Source organism: Acanthaster planci, linkage group LG10 (genome assembly GCF_054643075.1).
Source record: "Acanthaster planci isolate LZ-2023a linkage group LG10, COTS_SCS, whole genome shotgun sequence".
NCBI lineage: Eukaryota > Metazoa > Echinodermata > Asteroidea > Valvatida > Acanthasteridae > Acanthaster > Acanthaster planci.
In genome coordinates, this window is record NC_141786.1 from 17,877,435 (window position 1) to 17,894,919 (window position 17,485).

Here is a 17,485-nt window from a genome sequence, read left to right on the forward strand (position 1 = left end):
CATAGGCCTACATGAACCCTTCACAATTCATCAATAACTTTGAGATAAGCAGCTGCTGCGACTGCCTTGTAGACGCATCTGATAATACGCACAGCTCAATCCGCTGTGCTGTCTTCAGGGACTTTGTGACAGAAGCTCTTGAAGCGTGAATTTGCCCCAACTGCTTGAGAGAATTTCTCCAGGCTTCCCATTCCTTCAATCTACCCTCTGGGATTATATTAAGGTCTTCCTGCCACAGCGAAATAGTTTTCAACGGTTCTTTGTCACATTTTAAACTAGTCTATTAGAGGCAGCTCAAATGTACATGTAGTTCAGAAGTGCCTTGTACACGCACGCGGACGACGTGACCTGGTGACTAGGCATGCTAGGCCTTTCTGCACTAGGCCTAGGCCTCCCGTTCCATCTTGTCAATGCATAGGTGTGACAACTTTAAAAACATCAAGCGGTAGAATCTGTGTACTTTCATTTCAATATTATTCCAGGCTTTATAAACGTGTGCGTGTATAAACTGTCCAATTTGACAAGCCCACTGAAGACATATAAGTGTCTCTCCACAAACTGTCTGCTACAAGGTCCATGGCCGTTCTTGCTTTCTTCTGCAGCCTTTCTGAGACCATACATAGCTCCTGCTTATGATGGGCTATTCCCAAAGATATGCACATTCATTCTGTATTCGATGATGTCTTTCGTTGGGTCATTGTCTCTGTACCACAAGAACCTCAGGTAGTTCCTGTGATCATATGACCACAAAACAGTGAAGCGTGTACTGAATGTGTGCAGTCACTGTAATTGCTTCCGTCCTAAATCGGATCCGAACTCCAAGACAACGATAATTCAAATCTGTGCAGGGGAGGGGGACGTCATTTAGAGACAGGCCTTCATGTAAGGTTCTGTATGCACACGAAATAAGACTGGTGCACTAACTGAAAAAGCATTTTAAGCCCATTTTGTACTGTATTTCTTCACCTGAAGCCAGCTATGATACAGGAATGCTGTTTTCATTTAAAATATTACTCGACCTTTTCAATTAGCAACTTCAATGCTTAGAACAACAAGGAGAAATGACATTGTTGGAGCCAGAAATCCTCTCTATTAGAAAACAAATTTTGTCAGAGTTTATTCCTGTTCCTTTCATACTTTCCCAATTTTTTGTTCTACTTTCTCAGCATTATTCAATTATTCCAGCAAGAGGTACATCTCTAGACTATTTCGATCCAGTTTCGCACTTGGCCATAAATTCAAACTTGACGCGCCGTAAAGATTTCAAAGTAAAAGGGCCTGCGCGCGCTTCACATAAAAAAGAAGACAAAAGATATCATAGAGCGCACACAAAATAACGGTAACGCCGATGTACCACAATTGTGCAGTTTTGTTTTCTTGAGAGCACGGGAATTATTTGTGTTTTAACCTTCCAAGCAGACTCCGCCCCCTGAACCCCCTAAAACTTGGAAAATTTGGTTTTTTTACCTAGCTTTGTGTCTAATTTTCACAACTTTGCCTAGTTTACCTTCAAATAACTTTGATGCCACACGAAAGACTAGTATCTCTTATGTACAAAAAAGGGTTACTTCAATGAAGAAAACCGTTTTTTGAAATTCACTCCATATTTCATTGGGATCCATTTTCGTCATCTTCTGTGTTTTTTTTTTTTTTTTTTACCTTACTTAGTGCCCAATTCTCACACTTGTGTTGGATTCCCCTCAGATCATCAGTGATACTGTCTGGAAGACTGATTTTTTTTTCTATCAACTCATTTATTTCAAGATCGAGAGCCATTTGTCTGAAATGCGGTTCGTTTTTCATGCGGGTTCAAATTTCTGAGTTGAGTTTGGCAGCGGTGAAAAATGAGATGTCCAGATTTGGGGCATGGTGCACACGTATACATACATACCCCTGGATACGAGTACGTTTGCGTACGAGTTGATCTACTGCATTGCAAAAATTCGTACAATCACGTCAAATTGCCCAACTTAAAAGGAACAAACAAAAACTTTCCGCCCTCATTCATACGATTTCCTTCTTGTGTGATGCTTTCTCGCTAGAGCGTTCATGATATTCCCCACCATCACAAGCAGAAAAATGTCAGAGAAAACCCGGCAAAACTGAAAAAAAATCCCCTCTAAAATATTGTCCTCACTACCAACTTCTCACTCTTATTTTGCAGGTACGTGACAAAGACGGGCAAAAATGTGGCAGAAAATAACCTTTTATTGGTCCAAGTTAGCAAAAGGGACTTTTGAGTGTTTAAATTTTAATCGGTAGGGAAATGAGGGGCAAAAAACGTTACCTGAGCTTGATGTTGATCGATTATTTTTGGGGTCCAGCTGCCCGAGTGAAGAGCCATTTTACTGGCTTCTGGGAGTGTAGTTGGATTCAGTGCGCATGCGCACCAACTAAGTGAGGGGCATGAACATACGTGTAATAGATGCAGAATTTACACTAATTTGGGGGAAATCCCTTTTGAAAAGTGAACTCCTAAAACATGAAATCAGGTATCACCACGACAGATGAAATGACCTACGCGCGGGAGCCCAGTACAAGCAAAACGGGCCGGTGCGTCCGCTGCCGCCTGCGTTTAAAAAGGTCCTCCTTTGTAAAATCAACGATGTTCTTCCATTCCTACTGCAAAGCCAATTATTCGGTAGATTTGATGTAAGCAGAAGCTTCAGGTATTTATATACATCAGTCAACGATTTGTCAGATCATGAAAACTTGGCACTTGGATATATTTTCTCACTTGCCTCGAATTCCCGACACACTCTTGTATCATCATAACCGAGACATAGTGAGGTTATACAGTTTCTTACCAAGTTTCCAAGAAACTGACCACTGACCTTTCACTTTGGGAGTCTAAAGAATGATCATGGGCTACTCATTTAATTTTGCAAACAATATATGCAAAATTGGAAATCAACTATTTCTCCTTCCTTTTTTTACATTTTGCATGTGGGATTAAACAAAAGCTTGTTTAGGAGGGTTAAGCCTCACTACCCCCAAGAGCCGCACCTGTCTGTTATTGAAACTGCATCCCCAATCAGAATGACGTATCATTAATCACTATGTCATATCACACTTCGTGGTATATCTTCACTGAGTAGTAGTCGGCTACTGCAAGTTGCCCGTCTGCTGTAAATGTCATTCCCATGGGGGCAGCACAGACCCTGTGCGATGCAGTGGAGAAATTCACCTTGAGGGTCATAGTGGTGGATATGACCGGTGCCAAGACCATTGTGCATTGCAACATAGATGCCTGCGCTGTATGCGCATACACCAGTACAGTATTGAACGACCTCATCATTGATGGTAGGTCTGATGGTGTGCAGTGTATCGCCATTCCTGTCAACAATACCCACTGACATTGAGCATCCACTAATTACAACTCGATCACTGCTGTCAACAGTCAAATAAAAAGGTTTAATCTTGACTGTGATTGTGCTTCTGAGTTGGCCATCCGTGGGGCTGTGTTCGGTCAGCACCATCCTCTCGATATCACCGACTACGATGGTTCCATCTGTCTTGACTGCTACACTCTGGAGGTCAACTGCGGTCTTACCGACCTCAATCGGTGGCACTGTGGGGAACTGGAAAGCCAGCGTGTTGTATGGTGTTCCATATGTGCCATCCGGCGTCGCATTTTTCAGCCGGCGTTGCATATTTCGACGGGCGTCGCATTTTTCAGCCGGCGTCGCATTTTTCAGCCGGCGTCGCAGTTTTCGACGGCGTCGCATTTTTCGACCGCCGTCGCATTTTTCGACCGGGCGTCGCATTTTTCGATGAAAAATTTTAACTTTGACCTCCACACAGCCCATTAGAGGCCAGTTATTGGACGGAGAGAACCCCACCTTTGTGTTGGTCATTGTTTAATCAGAATCTCAGAAATTCTTTAAAGACTTCTAGGGGGGGGGATGTGTTAGGTAACAATAGTCTGGAGTGTGTATACGGATTAGACAGGTAAGGGGAGTACCCCTCCGTCCCATACCAATCCACACGCAGTCCTCAAGACCTTGGGAAGTCATTTCGTTGAGTGATAAACACAAGCCCCCCCCTCCAAATAAAGAGAGATGAATGATCTCAAGCCCATGACCAGACGGCCTCCACCGGGGAATGCCTGAACCACGGACTATTGCCTGAACAACTTCCAATGTGTGAGAAAAAAATCAGTCTTGGCTTCCTCTGGACAGATTTTAATGGTTCAAAAAGTGTTTTTGGAAAAGTTTTCGTGATTTTGTATTGCTGACAACTTCTTTCAACCAAGAAAAAGCAAAATTTCTCTAAGTTATGGTGCCTGACATTTCTTCGCCAAGGGTAGTTACAATTTAAATTATAGACCGTACTGCGATAAACGCTCCCTCGGGAAGCATGTCTTCAAGATGGCAAAAACCATACCAACCTGAGTAAACAATAGGCCTACTATACTGGGTTTCATTTTGTAGCAACTAGTAATCATCAGTACGGGGACATTTTTCACTCAAAAAGCTTGCAGAAGTGAGAAACCAAATTGAGCGAGGTGAACTTCCACGAGTAATCGGGTTCATTAAAGGGCTGTTAATTTATTTACATACAGTTAATCGACGCATACATGCTAATTTATCCGTTTCCATAATCATTAAAAATATGTACGCACACTTTTAGCATCCACGTCAACAACGTCAGGTCCGGCTGGACCAAGGTTGACCATTGATGATTAATGGCTTATTCACATTGAAAGGCGACACAAGTTGAAAAATGCGACGTCCGTCGAAAAATGCGACGCCGGCTGAAAACTGCGACGCCGGTTGAAAAATGCGACGCCCGTTGAAGAATGCGACGCCAGTCGCAAAAATGCGACGCCCGTTGAAAAATGCGACGCACGTTGAAAAATGCGACGCCCGTCGAAAAATGCGACTGGCATATATGGAACACCATAGTGTTGTCCTTGTCGAAGACATTCACGTGGGATGCGTTAACCTCGACAACCACCAACTGATTGCCGGTGGGTGTAGCTGCAATACCTCGTGAATCTTTTTTGTGCGGATAGACACGAGAAAAAATCTTTATTTAAATCTCCAGGCTTACACTTGATCTTCGTAATATTAATACACTAGAATACACAGTCGTGTTGAAACAAAATTAAGCATATAAAGTAAGTTTTTATCCAATGTTAGGAGCATGGGAGAGCTTTCCTCGTTACCGTCCATTACCTGTGCTGTATAGTATTTACACATGAATGAACACGCGTTGGCAAATAAATACTTCAAAATAACAGAACTGTGCTTTGGGATTTACAGCAGGAAATGTTGATTGTAAATTCTACGGGAGGTGAAATGGTTTCAACATTTTTCACGGTAAATTCAAAACGCATATTTGTTTTGTCGTTATGTAACATATAAATGTATTTGGACTACAGTGCAAAACAATGGTTAATCCCGCATTCAGGGAAAATAGATTCTTTTTTCAGATGCCCAGGTGTTGCGCAAATGAACCGCCAGTACAGTCTTCTTGGGAGAGGATGATTATTCAATGAACAAAACACCCGGCAATACCCATTTCATATTGATCTGGAAAAATAACAATGCTTAATAGAGGCTGCATATCTCAAAGTGTTTCTTTCTCTCTCTCTCCTTGTAGCCTCTTTAGGCTAGTTACCATGTCATTCTGTGACAAGCCTTTAAACCCGTTATGTGGCTTCAAAACGAGCAATTCCGAAATTAAGTTGAACAATTTCTATCTAAACTTACATCCTTGCATCGGAATTGTGCTTTTCGGGTTACCATCGATGCTGTATGTCACAACTCGTTTGTTTTCCCACGCAGTCACTGCAACCTCATCAGGCTGACGAGCAGCAACGACCCGAGCCCAATCAAACGGACCAATTCCCTGGCTACTAAACACGCATTGCTGCCCCCACTTTCCTTCCGTCACCACCTGACCCAGACTGATATCACCTACCCCCTCACTCGGCTTGAACTTCAGAAATCCAAGCCTCTTGTCAACACTGGGACTAGTTTGACTTGCCAACAATTTCAAGTCTTTGTTGATTGTTGCGTAGAGTGAGAGGAACTCACTATCCGCTGCCGTCCTTGTCACCTCTCTTGCTGTCTGCAATGAATGCTGTGTTCTCTCCGATGCCAAACTCATTGTTTTCTCATATTCTGCCAGCTTCTGAAGACGATCGCTTTGGATGTTTTTGATGTCGTCAATGATACGATTTTCTTGAGCCGCGACCTCTGCTCTTATCTCACCTGCCTTGTCCTGCACTCCTGCAATGGCTGTCTTCACTGTAATATGGAAGTCATTTTTCATCATTGAGACTGCCTTGAGACATGCGTGAAAATTGTTCAGAATTTCTTCAACGGGACAAAACAAGTCAGGTAATGACTGCTTGTACGTCGATGCCGCCTGTTTTTTTTTTATCGATATACGTGTGTTCTGGTTGGCGATGGTCTATGACAGTACAATCTCGACAGATTGGCTTTTCACATGTCGTGCAAAAGAACCGCATTACTTCACCCTCGTGGTTGGGACACTTTCGATTTTGATATGAATGTTTTCTTGACAGAGCTGCCTTTCCAGCACGAATCTCGTCCAGTGTTGCTATACTGTGGTTTGATAAGGCAGGAATTCAAGGATGATTCTTTTTGCAAGTTGTACACATGTAACGTTCACAGTCTAGACAGCGATGCGTTGCCTCATTGCCATCATCACATGTCTCACACAGCAGCTCCGTCTCACCCGAACACACCAACTTTTCCTGCAGTTCAATCTCCTCAATCAGACCAATCAGATAAAAGTTGGTTTTCAGGCCTCTAACCCCCGCCTGTGGAAGTTGTGTCTCTTGTCGACACACGGGGCAGGGAATCTCTGTACAGCCCTGGTGCTTCGTGCTGCAGTATGTCAGCAGACATTGCTCACAGAAACTATGCAGACAGTCCAGTATCTTGGGTCGTTGGAATCTCTCGCTGCAAATGGGGCATTCGAGATGATGCCTGCTGATCGTCTCTAGAGCTGAACTCACTGCTGGTCGTTTGGCTATTTTCTGGCTCATAAAGAAAAAAAAAGACAGACAAAGTCTTGAATGAAAAGTCTTGAAAGTCAACAATGTTCACCTTTGGTAAGAGAGAAAGTTGATGAATATGGTTAATTGATCACATTAGGTCTATTAGAAACACTTAACAGTACATTGAACTCATGGGTAAAAACTACTTGTAAACTTTCACAGCATGACCTTGCCTGTTTTTAATTTAATACAATCAGGATAAATTCCTGTCGGTTAGGCCCTAATCAATGATGAGGCTGGATTTTTTCAGAAGACCTCTACATGTATTTGTAGGCCTATATATGATAATCGGGGTGATGTATACATCTCCCCGGATCAGTTAAACAGGCAGGCATAAGAGCCTACCATTCTATGATGACAAATCGAACAGTGTACTAAAAATGCCCAGAGCAACAGGCAGGGTCCTTACAAAAGTTGTGGTGTGAAATCACGATGGCTAATGGGGGAGGGATTGGGATATAAGGGTCAACCCCTCGGCCAATTGCGTCCGTAGGATACCTGCGAATCTCTTCTTAAAATCATTACCAAGCCTTCTTCCAACGTGAGGCGATTACTGACACGCCCCCCTCCCCTTATTATCACCAAGGCCACGCAAACGCACCCCTTGTCCTTTACATTTTGAGATGGAGAATGAATCATCCTAGAGAAACAGGTCCACTACTGCCTCTGTTCTCCTTATACTACTACTCGGCATGCAACCCTTGACTTTCTGGACAAGGTTTCTTGTGCTATTGATGATTCCAAACACACTCTGGGGATATTTCTCGACCTTTCTAAAGCGTTTGATACAATTGATCATGACATCCTATTGGTTTAGAAGTTGTCTCTTGGATCGAAGCCAGTATGTAACTATTGGACAGTCAAATTCATATACACAAAGATTAAGCTGTGGAGTTCCACAAGGCTCAATCCTTGGTCCCTTGCTGTTTTTAATTTGATGATTTTGTTAAATCATCAGATGCCTTTTCATTTATTTTATTTGCTGATGACTCAAACCTGTTTGTCTCACATAATGACTTAAATGCGCTTATTGAAAATGTTAATTTAGAGGTGAAATTCATTCTTAATTGGTTTAATGCTAACAAAATATCACTAAACATCCCTAAGGCTAATTATATGCTGTTTAGCAACTCTGCCCATGAATTTGCTGGGGATATTGATATTAATAACACTTCAATTAAGAAAGCTGTTTGTCTTAAATTTCTTGGAGTCTATATAGATGCTAGATTAACTTGGAAGGATCACAGTAATTACTTGTGTAACATAATATCCAGAAACATTAGGGTCATTTGTAGAATTAAACATTCTGTCCCTTTTCCAGTAATATTATCTTTATATAATACATCAATTTTATCATACCTGAATTATAGTACACTTATCTGGGGACAATGCTCATCAGGTAGTCTTAACAGATTATTACTTCTACAGAAAAGGGCTCTTCCCATAATTTGCTCTGCTGATAATCGTGCTCATGCAGACCCTCTATTTGCTCAGTGTAGGACTCTTAAAAATAAGGACATATATTACCACCAACTTGGGTCTCTCATGTGCCAGTTTACTACAAAAACCTTACCTTCTCTTGCTCAGGCAATGTTCATTCGTAATCTTGACCTACATGCTTATTTCACTCGTGAAGCCTGTCACTTTCACCTCCAACAAACCCGCACTCTCCTTGCCCAAAGAACTGTTATATATGAGGGACCCAAGTTGTGGAATTCATAATCAGATTCACTTAAACATTTAAATACTATGTCAGCTTTTAAAATGAAATATAGGATCTCTTTGTTAAATAAATATTCGTAATTAGTACATACACGTATTTCTGTTTTTTTGGCAATTAACACATATCTTGATTTAACATACCATGCTGGTTTCAGGCTACACAAACTTGTGTAATTTATAAGTAATGTTACAAACGGGGCCTAATTCTGAGAGCATTGCTTTCATTGGGTATTCCTCTACAGCATTCTTTCTTAAGTGTATTGTAGTATCATTCAATCATATTTATGTATTTACTAAAAGTTTCTATTGTCGTGTGTGTGATTATATGCTGTAGAGAATGAAATAAATCTTGAATCTTGAAATCTTTGCCGAGCATCAACCGTTGCACTTCGATTTGTCATGACGAGTGCCTTAAATGCTTGTAATTCCGCTCACCCCTCAATTGCGTTCATTGAGCCATTATGTTCGTCAACTTACAAATATTAGCTGATGTTTGTGCCCAGAGGAATTTCTCCGCCAAGATTTCGCTTATTGCAAAGAAAATTATATTTGCGATCCACCTCCGCGACATGACGTTCACAGCTGTCCAATACATGTTTGTATCTGGCCACGTATACACCGGAATGCCAATCAAGGTTCTGTAGTATTGTAAACAATAATGTCACAGGTTGTGGACTTTCAACTTCAGTTGAACTTACATCCCAATAGTCTGGCTATGGCTAGCAGTAACATACGTCTATGTGAATTGGGTGTTACTGCGAGGCAATGGCTTGCAAAGGCGCACGTTAGGTCAAGCCGAAGCCGCAGCATTTTGTGGCAGGGGATGGTTTAATACTGTGAGCTCAGAAATAATGAAAGCAATGTAAAAAGGGTGTTAAGAGTCTCGACACAATTCTAACCACATTTTAAAAAAAAAATTCCAATGGGCCTTTTCTTCTGACGGAGCTTAAATTACTGTCTGTGGACACAACAACGCTGCAAACTATAGTTCAGATAACAGAAAGGCCCAAGGGAACATTTATTTGAAAGCGGCTTTTTTCTTTTAATTTTGCGACATCACAATGATGTAAGGTTTCTTTAATAAATCCTTTAGGCCTACATATCAGGGAGATGCCATGTGTAATTATTAAATTAAGGCTACGATGAATCACACTAGAACAAGAAGCAACATAATAATGAGAGAAACGTCGTTTGTGAGTTTTTTCCACTGCGTTGTGAATTCATAATCAGAAATCACTCTCAAAACAGGGGTTCGCTCCTTATATTAACATTTATTTACTCAATCGGAAAAGGATTTCCTATTTGGAAAGTGGTTTTTACACTCTACTTTTGAAAAAGTATATATTTTGATATTCACAAACAGGATTATTCTTTTCTGAAATTTGCAAGCATTTGTGTTTGCTAAAGCTCTGAAAAATAATCCATCTAAAGCATTAGACAATTAAGCCATCCTCTATTGACACATCCAATCCAAGTTTTGACATCTTTACTTCAGTCGTTTAGCAGAAAAACGCTTACTGTTTGATTTAAATCACCAGGGAAAGACGCAGATCACGATTTATGGTGACAGAAGGAATTCCCGCAATCCCCAGCTTTTCAAGTTTAAACATTCCTAACCGTAAAGACTAATATGAAGTTTACTGCAATTTGTCCGAGAGTGCTATTTTAAACTGTAGCTGAATCTCAAATTTACCTTCGTTTTCAAAAAGTCGTTATCATATAAATGGTGCACTATATACGGTACGTTAAAACTTCTGTATGAGAACTAAACACTGGCTGACACCTAAGACAGGGCACAGCAAAACTGGTGTGAACTTCACGAATAAATAAATATAGGGCGTTACACTTACAAGCTGTATCAAAACAAACTCGAGACATTGAAAACGAACCGAAATGTCAGATTTTTTTCAAAATGGTTACGGAACAAAACGTACAGTCAAGTCGACTTCAGGATACGATAAAGTCACTGTAAATACAGGTTGTATACATAACAATCAACCCAATCAACTAAAGGATAGATGTTATACAATTACTTTTTGTATTTGTATAACTGCAAATATACTAAAGTGTATAGTGTTATGCATTCACAGAGGGAGTGCAGAAGTCGTTAACTGACATCTCTCACTATCAATAGCAGCAATTGTTTTAGCAGCAACATGAACGTATTATTAACAATTGTTCTGTACAAGCATCGGTACATACCAGTATGTTTCCAACTAACAGAGAAAAAAGATAATGTTTTCACGAATTATTGATAAATTCGAAATAAGCGTTTTTAGGAAAGAGAAAAGCCTCACGTTTCGTTTATTTTATCATTATTTGGTTGAGCTATATACGTACCTTCTCAATTTTCTAAGACGTCAATCTCTGTCAACTAATGTTCAAACACAGACACGCTACTAGCAAAATATGCTGAATTGCTGCGGAACAAAAATAAACTTCGTTAATTCCTTCCGACGGTTGAGAAAAAGAGTTATGTCTATGTATACTTTTATTCCATAGTATTTAGTTTCTTGTATTTGCATGAGTTTTCTACAGATTTTTTAAATCTTCACACCAATTAATAAACATAAAAACGAACAATACTTGGGAAAAAGAACTAGTTGGATTCAGTGTTTGCCGTTTGTCATGTGCCGGCGTGGCATACATAGTGTGAACCTCTCCACAAAAGAAGTCCACATAACGTAAGGCGCGATGGCGTAGTGTGAACTTGAATGTGTATACATGAATGCAGCAGATTACAGAGTAACACCACCAAACAATGCCTGATTTTAGCATTGCCAAGAATATGCCCTTTGTTCTAAAATCCCAGGACGCGTCTTCTTATCCCGAAAAAAGCTAATGCTCTTAAAATATTGGTCCAATAGGAATATTACTTGCTAGACTGCCTTGACTGGTAGGTCAAAGCACTATAACTAATGAGAAATACCAAACAACCAACTAGACAGTCATTAATCGCGTTCTTAAGCTTCGTCACTCATCATCACACGTGTGTGATCAATATGTCATTTTTTCTCTCCAACAAGTTGTACATTTGAAATTACCATAAATAGTCAGTTCTTTTCCATAAATGTTAATCCTCGTGATACACTTTCACTTGCTCTTGTCTGCCACAGCGAGCTGCCTATCTGCTGTGAGTATGATTCCACGAGGATCGTACAGTGTCTGTGCGATACAGTGAAGAAATCCACCTTGATGGTCGTATTGATGAATATGACCGGTGCCAGCACCATTATCCACTCCAACATAATACCCCGAGCTGTCTGTACAGACACCATTGCAGTATTGAACTTTCTGACCACTGATGATAGGTTTGATGGTAAATAATGTATCACCATTCCCATCAACAACACCCATTGGCAAAGATGAATCCCGTGTGGAGTCAGTGATTACAACTCGATCATTGCTGTCAACAGCCAGATAACATGGTTTAATATTGACTGGGATGGTGCTTCTGAGTTTGCCATCAGCGGGGCTGTGTTCGGTCAGCACCATCCTCTTGGGGTCACCTACCACAATGGTCCCATCCGTCTTGACTGCTACACTCTGAAGGTTCACTTTGGTCTCACCCATTTCATCCGGTGACACTGTGGGGAACTGGAAAACCAGCGTGTTGTCCTCGTCAAAGACTTTCACGTGGGATGCGTTCTCCTCGACCACCACCAAGAGATTGTCACTGCGTGTAGCTGCAATGGCACGTGGGCCTGTTTTGAGTAATATACACAAACAAAAGTTATGAACCAATTACTCACTTTCATAAAGATTTAAAAAGTCAGTGAGGGTCAACTATTGTCCCTTCCTACACAGACACCATGAAGTGGTACGTGCTATGAAACAATCAATGTAAAATTCTTGGGAAAGAGTGTGAGAGAAACAGCTAAAGTGTTAAGTATATGCATATAAAATTGATTTATGGAAAATGCATCGCAAATGTGACCCCTCCCGTCGAGTGGGTCTATGGATTTCAGGATATTTTCTATCTCCTACCATAATAAGCCCTAGCCACAGTCAATTCTCTAATAGTAGTCTCAAGTCTCACAAATACAGAGTAGTGTTTAATTGAAAAGATTAGAAATTATAAGGCAAAAACGAAGTATCCGATTCCTGTTCAGCGCGTGAGTCGCCCCAGACCTGCAAAAAAAAAAAAAAAAAAAAAAAAATAACGAAGGTTGCATATCTCGAATGCTTAAGTTCTCTTTCAACCTCCCACTTCTGGGCTCACTGTGGTTCTGGGACACGCCTGGATATTTCTTATTTATCTTGAAACCAAATAAACATGAACGATAAATACACCACTGTTTGTTACGTTGAGCAGTTTCTATCTTAACTTACATCCTTCCATCGGGATTGTGCTTTTCTGGTTACCATCGATGCTGCAGATCACAACTCGTTTGTTGTAGCAGTCAGCCACTGCAACCTCATCAGGTCGACGTGCAACAATGTCTTGAGCCCAATTAAACTCACCCGGACCGCTTCCCGACCTACCAAACTTACATCGCTGCTTCCACTTTCCTTCCGTCACCAACCTGCCCAGACTGATGTCACCTACGCCCTCACTCGGCTTGAACTTCAGAAATCCAAGCCTCTTGTCAACTCTGGGAATAGTTTGACCTGCCAACAATTTCAAGTCTTTGTTGATTGTTGCGTAGAGTGAGAGGAACTCACTATCCGCTGCCGTCCTTGTCACCTCTCTTGCTGTCTCCAATGTATGCTGTGTTCTCTCCGATGCCAAACTCATTGTTTTCTCGTGTTCTGCCAGCTTTTGATGGCGATCACTTTGGATGGTTTTGATTTTGTCAATGGTGCGATTTTCTTGAGCCGTGACCTCTGCTCTTATCTCGGCTGCCCTGTACTGTACTTCTGCCACTGCTCTCTCCACTTTGATATCGAGGTCGTTTCTCATTTTTGAAACTGTCTCCTTAGATTTTTGGAGTTCGTTCATGGTTTCTTCAATCGGAGAAAACAAGTCAGCTAATAACTGTTTGTATGTCAATACGGCTTTCTTTGTTTCAAGGTAGATATGTTCCGGTTTGCAGTGGTTGATGACGGTACAGTCTCGACAGATCAGCGCTTCGCAAGTTGTGCAAAAGAATCGCGTAACTTCACCCTCGTGGGTCGGACACGTAGGGCAGTGCTTTTCGGATTTTGTTTTCATGCTCATCTTTCCTTGACGAATTTCCTCTAATTGAGGTATATTGTGACTTGATGTAGCAGTAATCCGGAGCTGCGTATTACGACAATGTGAGCAGATATTCTGTTCACAGTCCAGACAGCGATGTGTTGCCTCATTGCCATCATCACATGTCTCACAGAGCAGCTTTGTCTCACCCGAACCCACCAACTTTTCCTGCAATTCAATCTCCTCAACCAGACTGATCAGATCAAAGTTGGTTTTCAGGCCTCTAACCCCCGCCTCTGGAAGTTGTGTCTCTTGTCGACACACGGGGCAAGGAATCCCTGTGCAGCCCTGGTGCTTCGTGTTGCAGTATGTCAGCAGACATTGCTCACAGAAACTATGCAGACAGTCCAGTATCTTGGGTCGTTGGTATTTCTTAGAACAAATGGGACACTCGAGATGATGCCTGCTGATCGTCTCTAGAACAGAGCTCACTGCTGGTCCTGTTGCCATTTTCTGATTTAAAGAAAATCATTAAACAATCTTGATTGAAATAAAAAGCAACATTATTTGCCGTTGATAAGCGAGCAAGAAAATCAATATTGCCGTCACATCAGGTCTCCTAGAAACACGTAAAAGTGTACGGGAATCATGGCCAGCCTTGTTTTACATTCACTGTAGTCAAGGTGAGATGGTTTTCTGTAGGTTAATTAAATTGACCAGGGTGTCCCCGAGTGCCTACAAATAAAAAAAAGTACCCCCCCCCAAAAAAAATCAGAGTACGGTCGCGATACCCTTTTTTTCAGTCAAGGGGGGGGGGCACCACAGTCAACAAAACTTTGACACCCCCCAACACAATGAAACTACTCAAATAGCTCCCCAGACAGCTCAGAGACAAATCATAGAAACCGACCATTGATATAAGACAAGCCCAGGCTTGCCCAGGCACAGTCTGCGTCAATAATCCCATATCAGCAAGTGGCTCAGATATTTACATACAATCCTATGGGGCTTGGCGACAGGCTGGCTCTGGAAGAGAATTTCTCAGCTCAGGGGAAGTCCCCATGTTAAAGGTGACTAAACTAGGCTGTTCAGCATCTACAGAGATGCAAATTAACAGGAGGTTTTTGCATTTGTTGCTTTGAAAACTATCAAAATGATAAAAGAAATAAATAATATTAGCTATTATATAATTGTAGCTCAATTTTTACATAAGGTTATGCAGAAATCGGTTACTATTTTGATGTACGGGTGTCACCACCCAGATTCTTTTAAAAGAATGCATGCAATCCCCTTCCCACTGGCTGCCATGAATTGTTAGTGGTGGGAATATTGCTCCAGGAAAACCTCCCAGGGCTCTGTTTAACCGTGTACGTCAAAACCGTAATTCTTTTGTGAAGAAGCGACAAATTGATTAATATATTTGCACTCTCACATAACTACTTCACACGGTGAAAAAGAAAATCGAATGAGGTTGAGATGAGTTGAGGTGTCTCGCTTAACCCAATGGTCCATTCCGTCAATAGGATACCAGTTGCCTCCTTTAAAACACGGCTAAGCTTCCCTCCCTCGTGGGGTGATTGCTGACACGCCCCTACTACTATGATCATGCTAAATCACACCATGTCCTTTACATTTGGCGATTGAGAATGAATAACATCACCACCAAACATGTCTACCACAGCCCCTGTTCTCCGTTGGCATGCGTCTACTACTACACGCTGATTCGTCACAATAAGTGCCATTAGGCCTAAATGTAATTCCACTCACCACTCTAAAACGTTTACTGGGCCTGTATATTTTCAGCTTTAATAACTGATGATGTGGAGCGATGAATTTCTCCCCCAAAATTCCATTCGTTGCAAAGAGAATTATGTTAGCGACGCACTTCATGCAATTGGCGTTCACCGAAGGCATATGTACCTGGCCATGTTCACACGGAGTCTATGTGTTTGTCGTGCTAATCCATGGCAAACAGTGTCGCATCACAGACCTGGAGGAGAAAAAAAATGGATTGCCAACTCCTGCGGGGGCACTGCGCATTGCGTGTAAACATTATTTTTCCGTCTGCCGGAAGCTCTGGGGTTGCCGGCACAGGAAACTTCCGGTTCACCTTTGAAGCGTTGCTCACGTGCGATTAACGATAAGGACCATCGCTGCGCTCGTAATTTTGCCTTGGAATTCTTTATTTTTCTTTGACAAAATCACAACATGGACGAGACAGACAGTATAACAAGTATGTTAAGATATTGTGATCGTAATGAGTAAACTGACCAGAGAATTATTGACAATTAGTGAGCCTTTTTGACAGTCTAAGGTGTAGACGTATTCTTTTCTCATGCACCGATCGGCAAACATGATCAAACACTACTACAGGTACGATGAGGATAGCTCTCACCAGCCAGGGTCTGGTTTGCCCAGCAAAACCCATTTTTTTCTGACTCGTAAAGCACTTTTTAGAGTTAAATACTCGTCTGGTGGGATTATAGTATTCTTCAAGGGGAAAAAGAGTACATGCATGTTCCCTTGTTGAGATCCACGTCTTTTAACATTTTTTTCTATGCTACCTGAATGTGCAGATTTGTGTTTTCTTACAAGAGTTAAACTTTATGGGACATTTTGTTATATAAGAAAATGTGTGGAAACATGAGGGCGAAAAGCATAATTTCCCAATGACTTCGTACATGTTGCAATTCACATATTGTATCTAATAGGATGTAACTTTGTACAGCCACAATTATTGTTCTAGTGACAAGAGGCATCAGCTCGATAAATGGAATAATAATCACGCAAATCAGCCGATCAGCCTCTAACCCCCGCCTCCGGAAGTTGTGTCTCTTGTCGACACACGGGGCAAGGAATCCCTGTACAGCCCTGGTGCTTCGTGCTGCAGTATGTCAGCAGATATTGCTCACAGAAACTATGCAGACAGTCCAGTATCTTGGGTCGTTGGAATCTCTCGCTGCAAATGGGGCATTCGAGATGATGCCTGCTGATCGTCTCTAGAGCTGAACTCACTGCTGGTCCTATCGCCATTTTCTGCCTGAAACCACAAAACCCACAAGTTACATTTGCGTGATTATTATTCCATCAAATCTTCAAACTTCACCACCACACACGAAAAATCGGTTTCCTTAAATCAGTTGGTTGGGCATTATAGCTTATATCTAAATGCAGCATTCACTACAACCTATTTAATTTGCTCTTTAATTCATCTTATATTGTTAAGACTTAACTGTATATTTTACTCTGTCGACTTATAAATATTCTGGTCACTAACTTGTGGTGGTCCTGTGCTTCTAGTGAACAACGGGATGATACGGGCAGGTCCCCGGACTAGTATCGTATTGCGATGGGGCGACTATATGATTTCATTAATGGTTAATGTTCAACCGGTTGTCGCTTTGTATGCCTATGTATGTGCTACCCTTCGACTTGTCTTTCGGACTTTGTGTCTTTACACAGTGTGCCTTCGATTTGTGGCACCAGAATTTTTTTCGGGGGGGGGTTCAAGGCAAGAATTCCAATTCAAGGGGCATAAACACTCGTGCGGCAACAAAATCAACGGAGGTGATTCAATTTGATGTTTTTCTCTTTCGGTGTAGTGTTTT

General features: G+C 41.5%; 1 protein-coding gene and 1 pseudogene across 3 annotated transcripts; both read right to left on the minus strand.

Annotated features, from left to right (window-relative positions):
• Positions 1-1,083: 1,083 nt before the first annotated feature.
• LOC110990814 (E3 ubiquitin-protein ligase TRIM45-like) lies at positions 1,084-7,024 on the minus strand (annotated as a pseudogene). The gene is made up of 3 exons (XR_015426924.1): positions 5,718-7,024; positions 4,914-5,000; positions 1,084-3,601 (listed from the first exon to the last, which is right to left on the minus strand). The product of XR_015426924.1 is annotated as an E3 ubiquitin-protein ligase TRIM45-like (transcript).
• A 2,756-nt stretch (positions 7,025-9,780) lies between these two features.
• On the minus strand, positions 9,781-17,252 carry LOC147797912 (E3 ubiquitin-protein ligase TRIM56-like). 2 transcript variants are annotated; one of them, XM_087142843.1, is made up of 5 exons: positions 17,155-17,252; positions 16,664-16,917; positions 15,645-15,867; positions 13,091-14,390; positions 9,781-12,462 (listed from the first exon to the last, which is right to left on the minus strand). In XM_087142843.1, exons 3-5 carry the CDS (start codon positions 15,789-15,791, stop codon positions 11,852-11,854), a joined length of 2,058 nt encoding a protein of 685 aa, XP_086998969.1. In that variant the 5' UTR covers positions 15,792-15,867; positions 16,664-16,917; positions 17,155-17,252; the 3' UTR covers positions 9,781-11,851. The 2 variants fall into 2 exon arrangements, with proteins under 2 accessions (XP_086998969.1, XP_086998970.1); XM_087142844.1 differs by lacking the exons at positions 16,664-16,917; positions 17,155-17,252 and having other exon boundaries at positions 15,645-15,883.
• Positions 17,253-17,485: the final 233 nt, after the last annotated feature.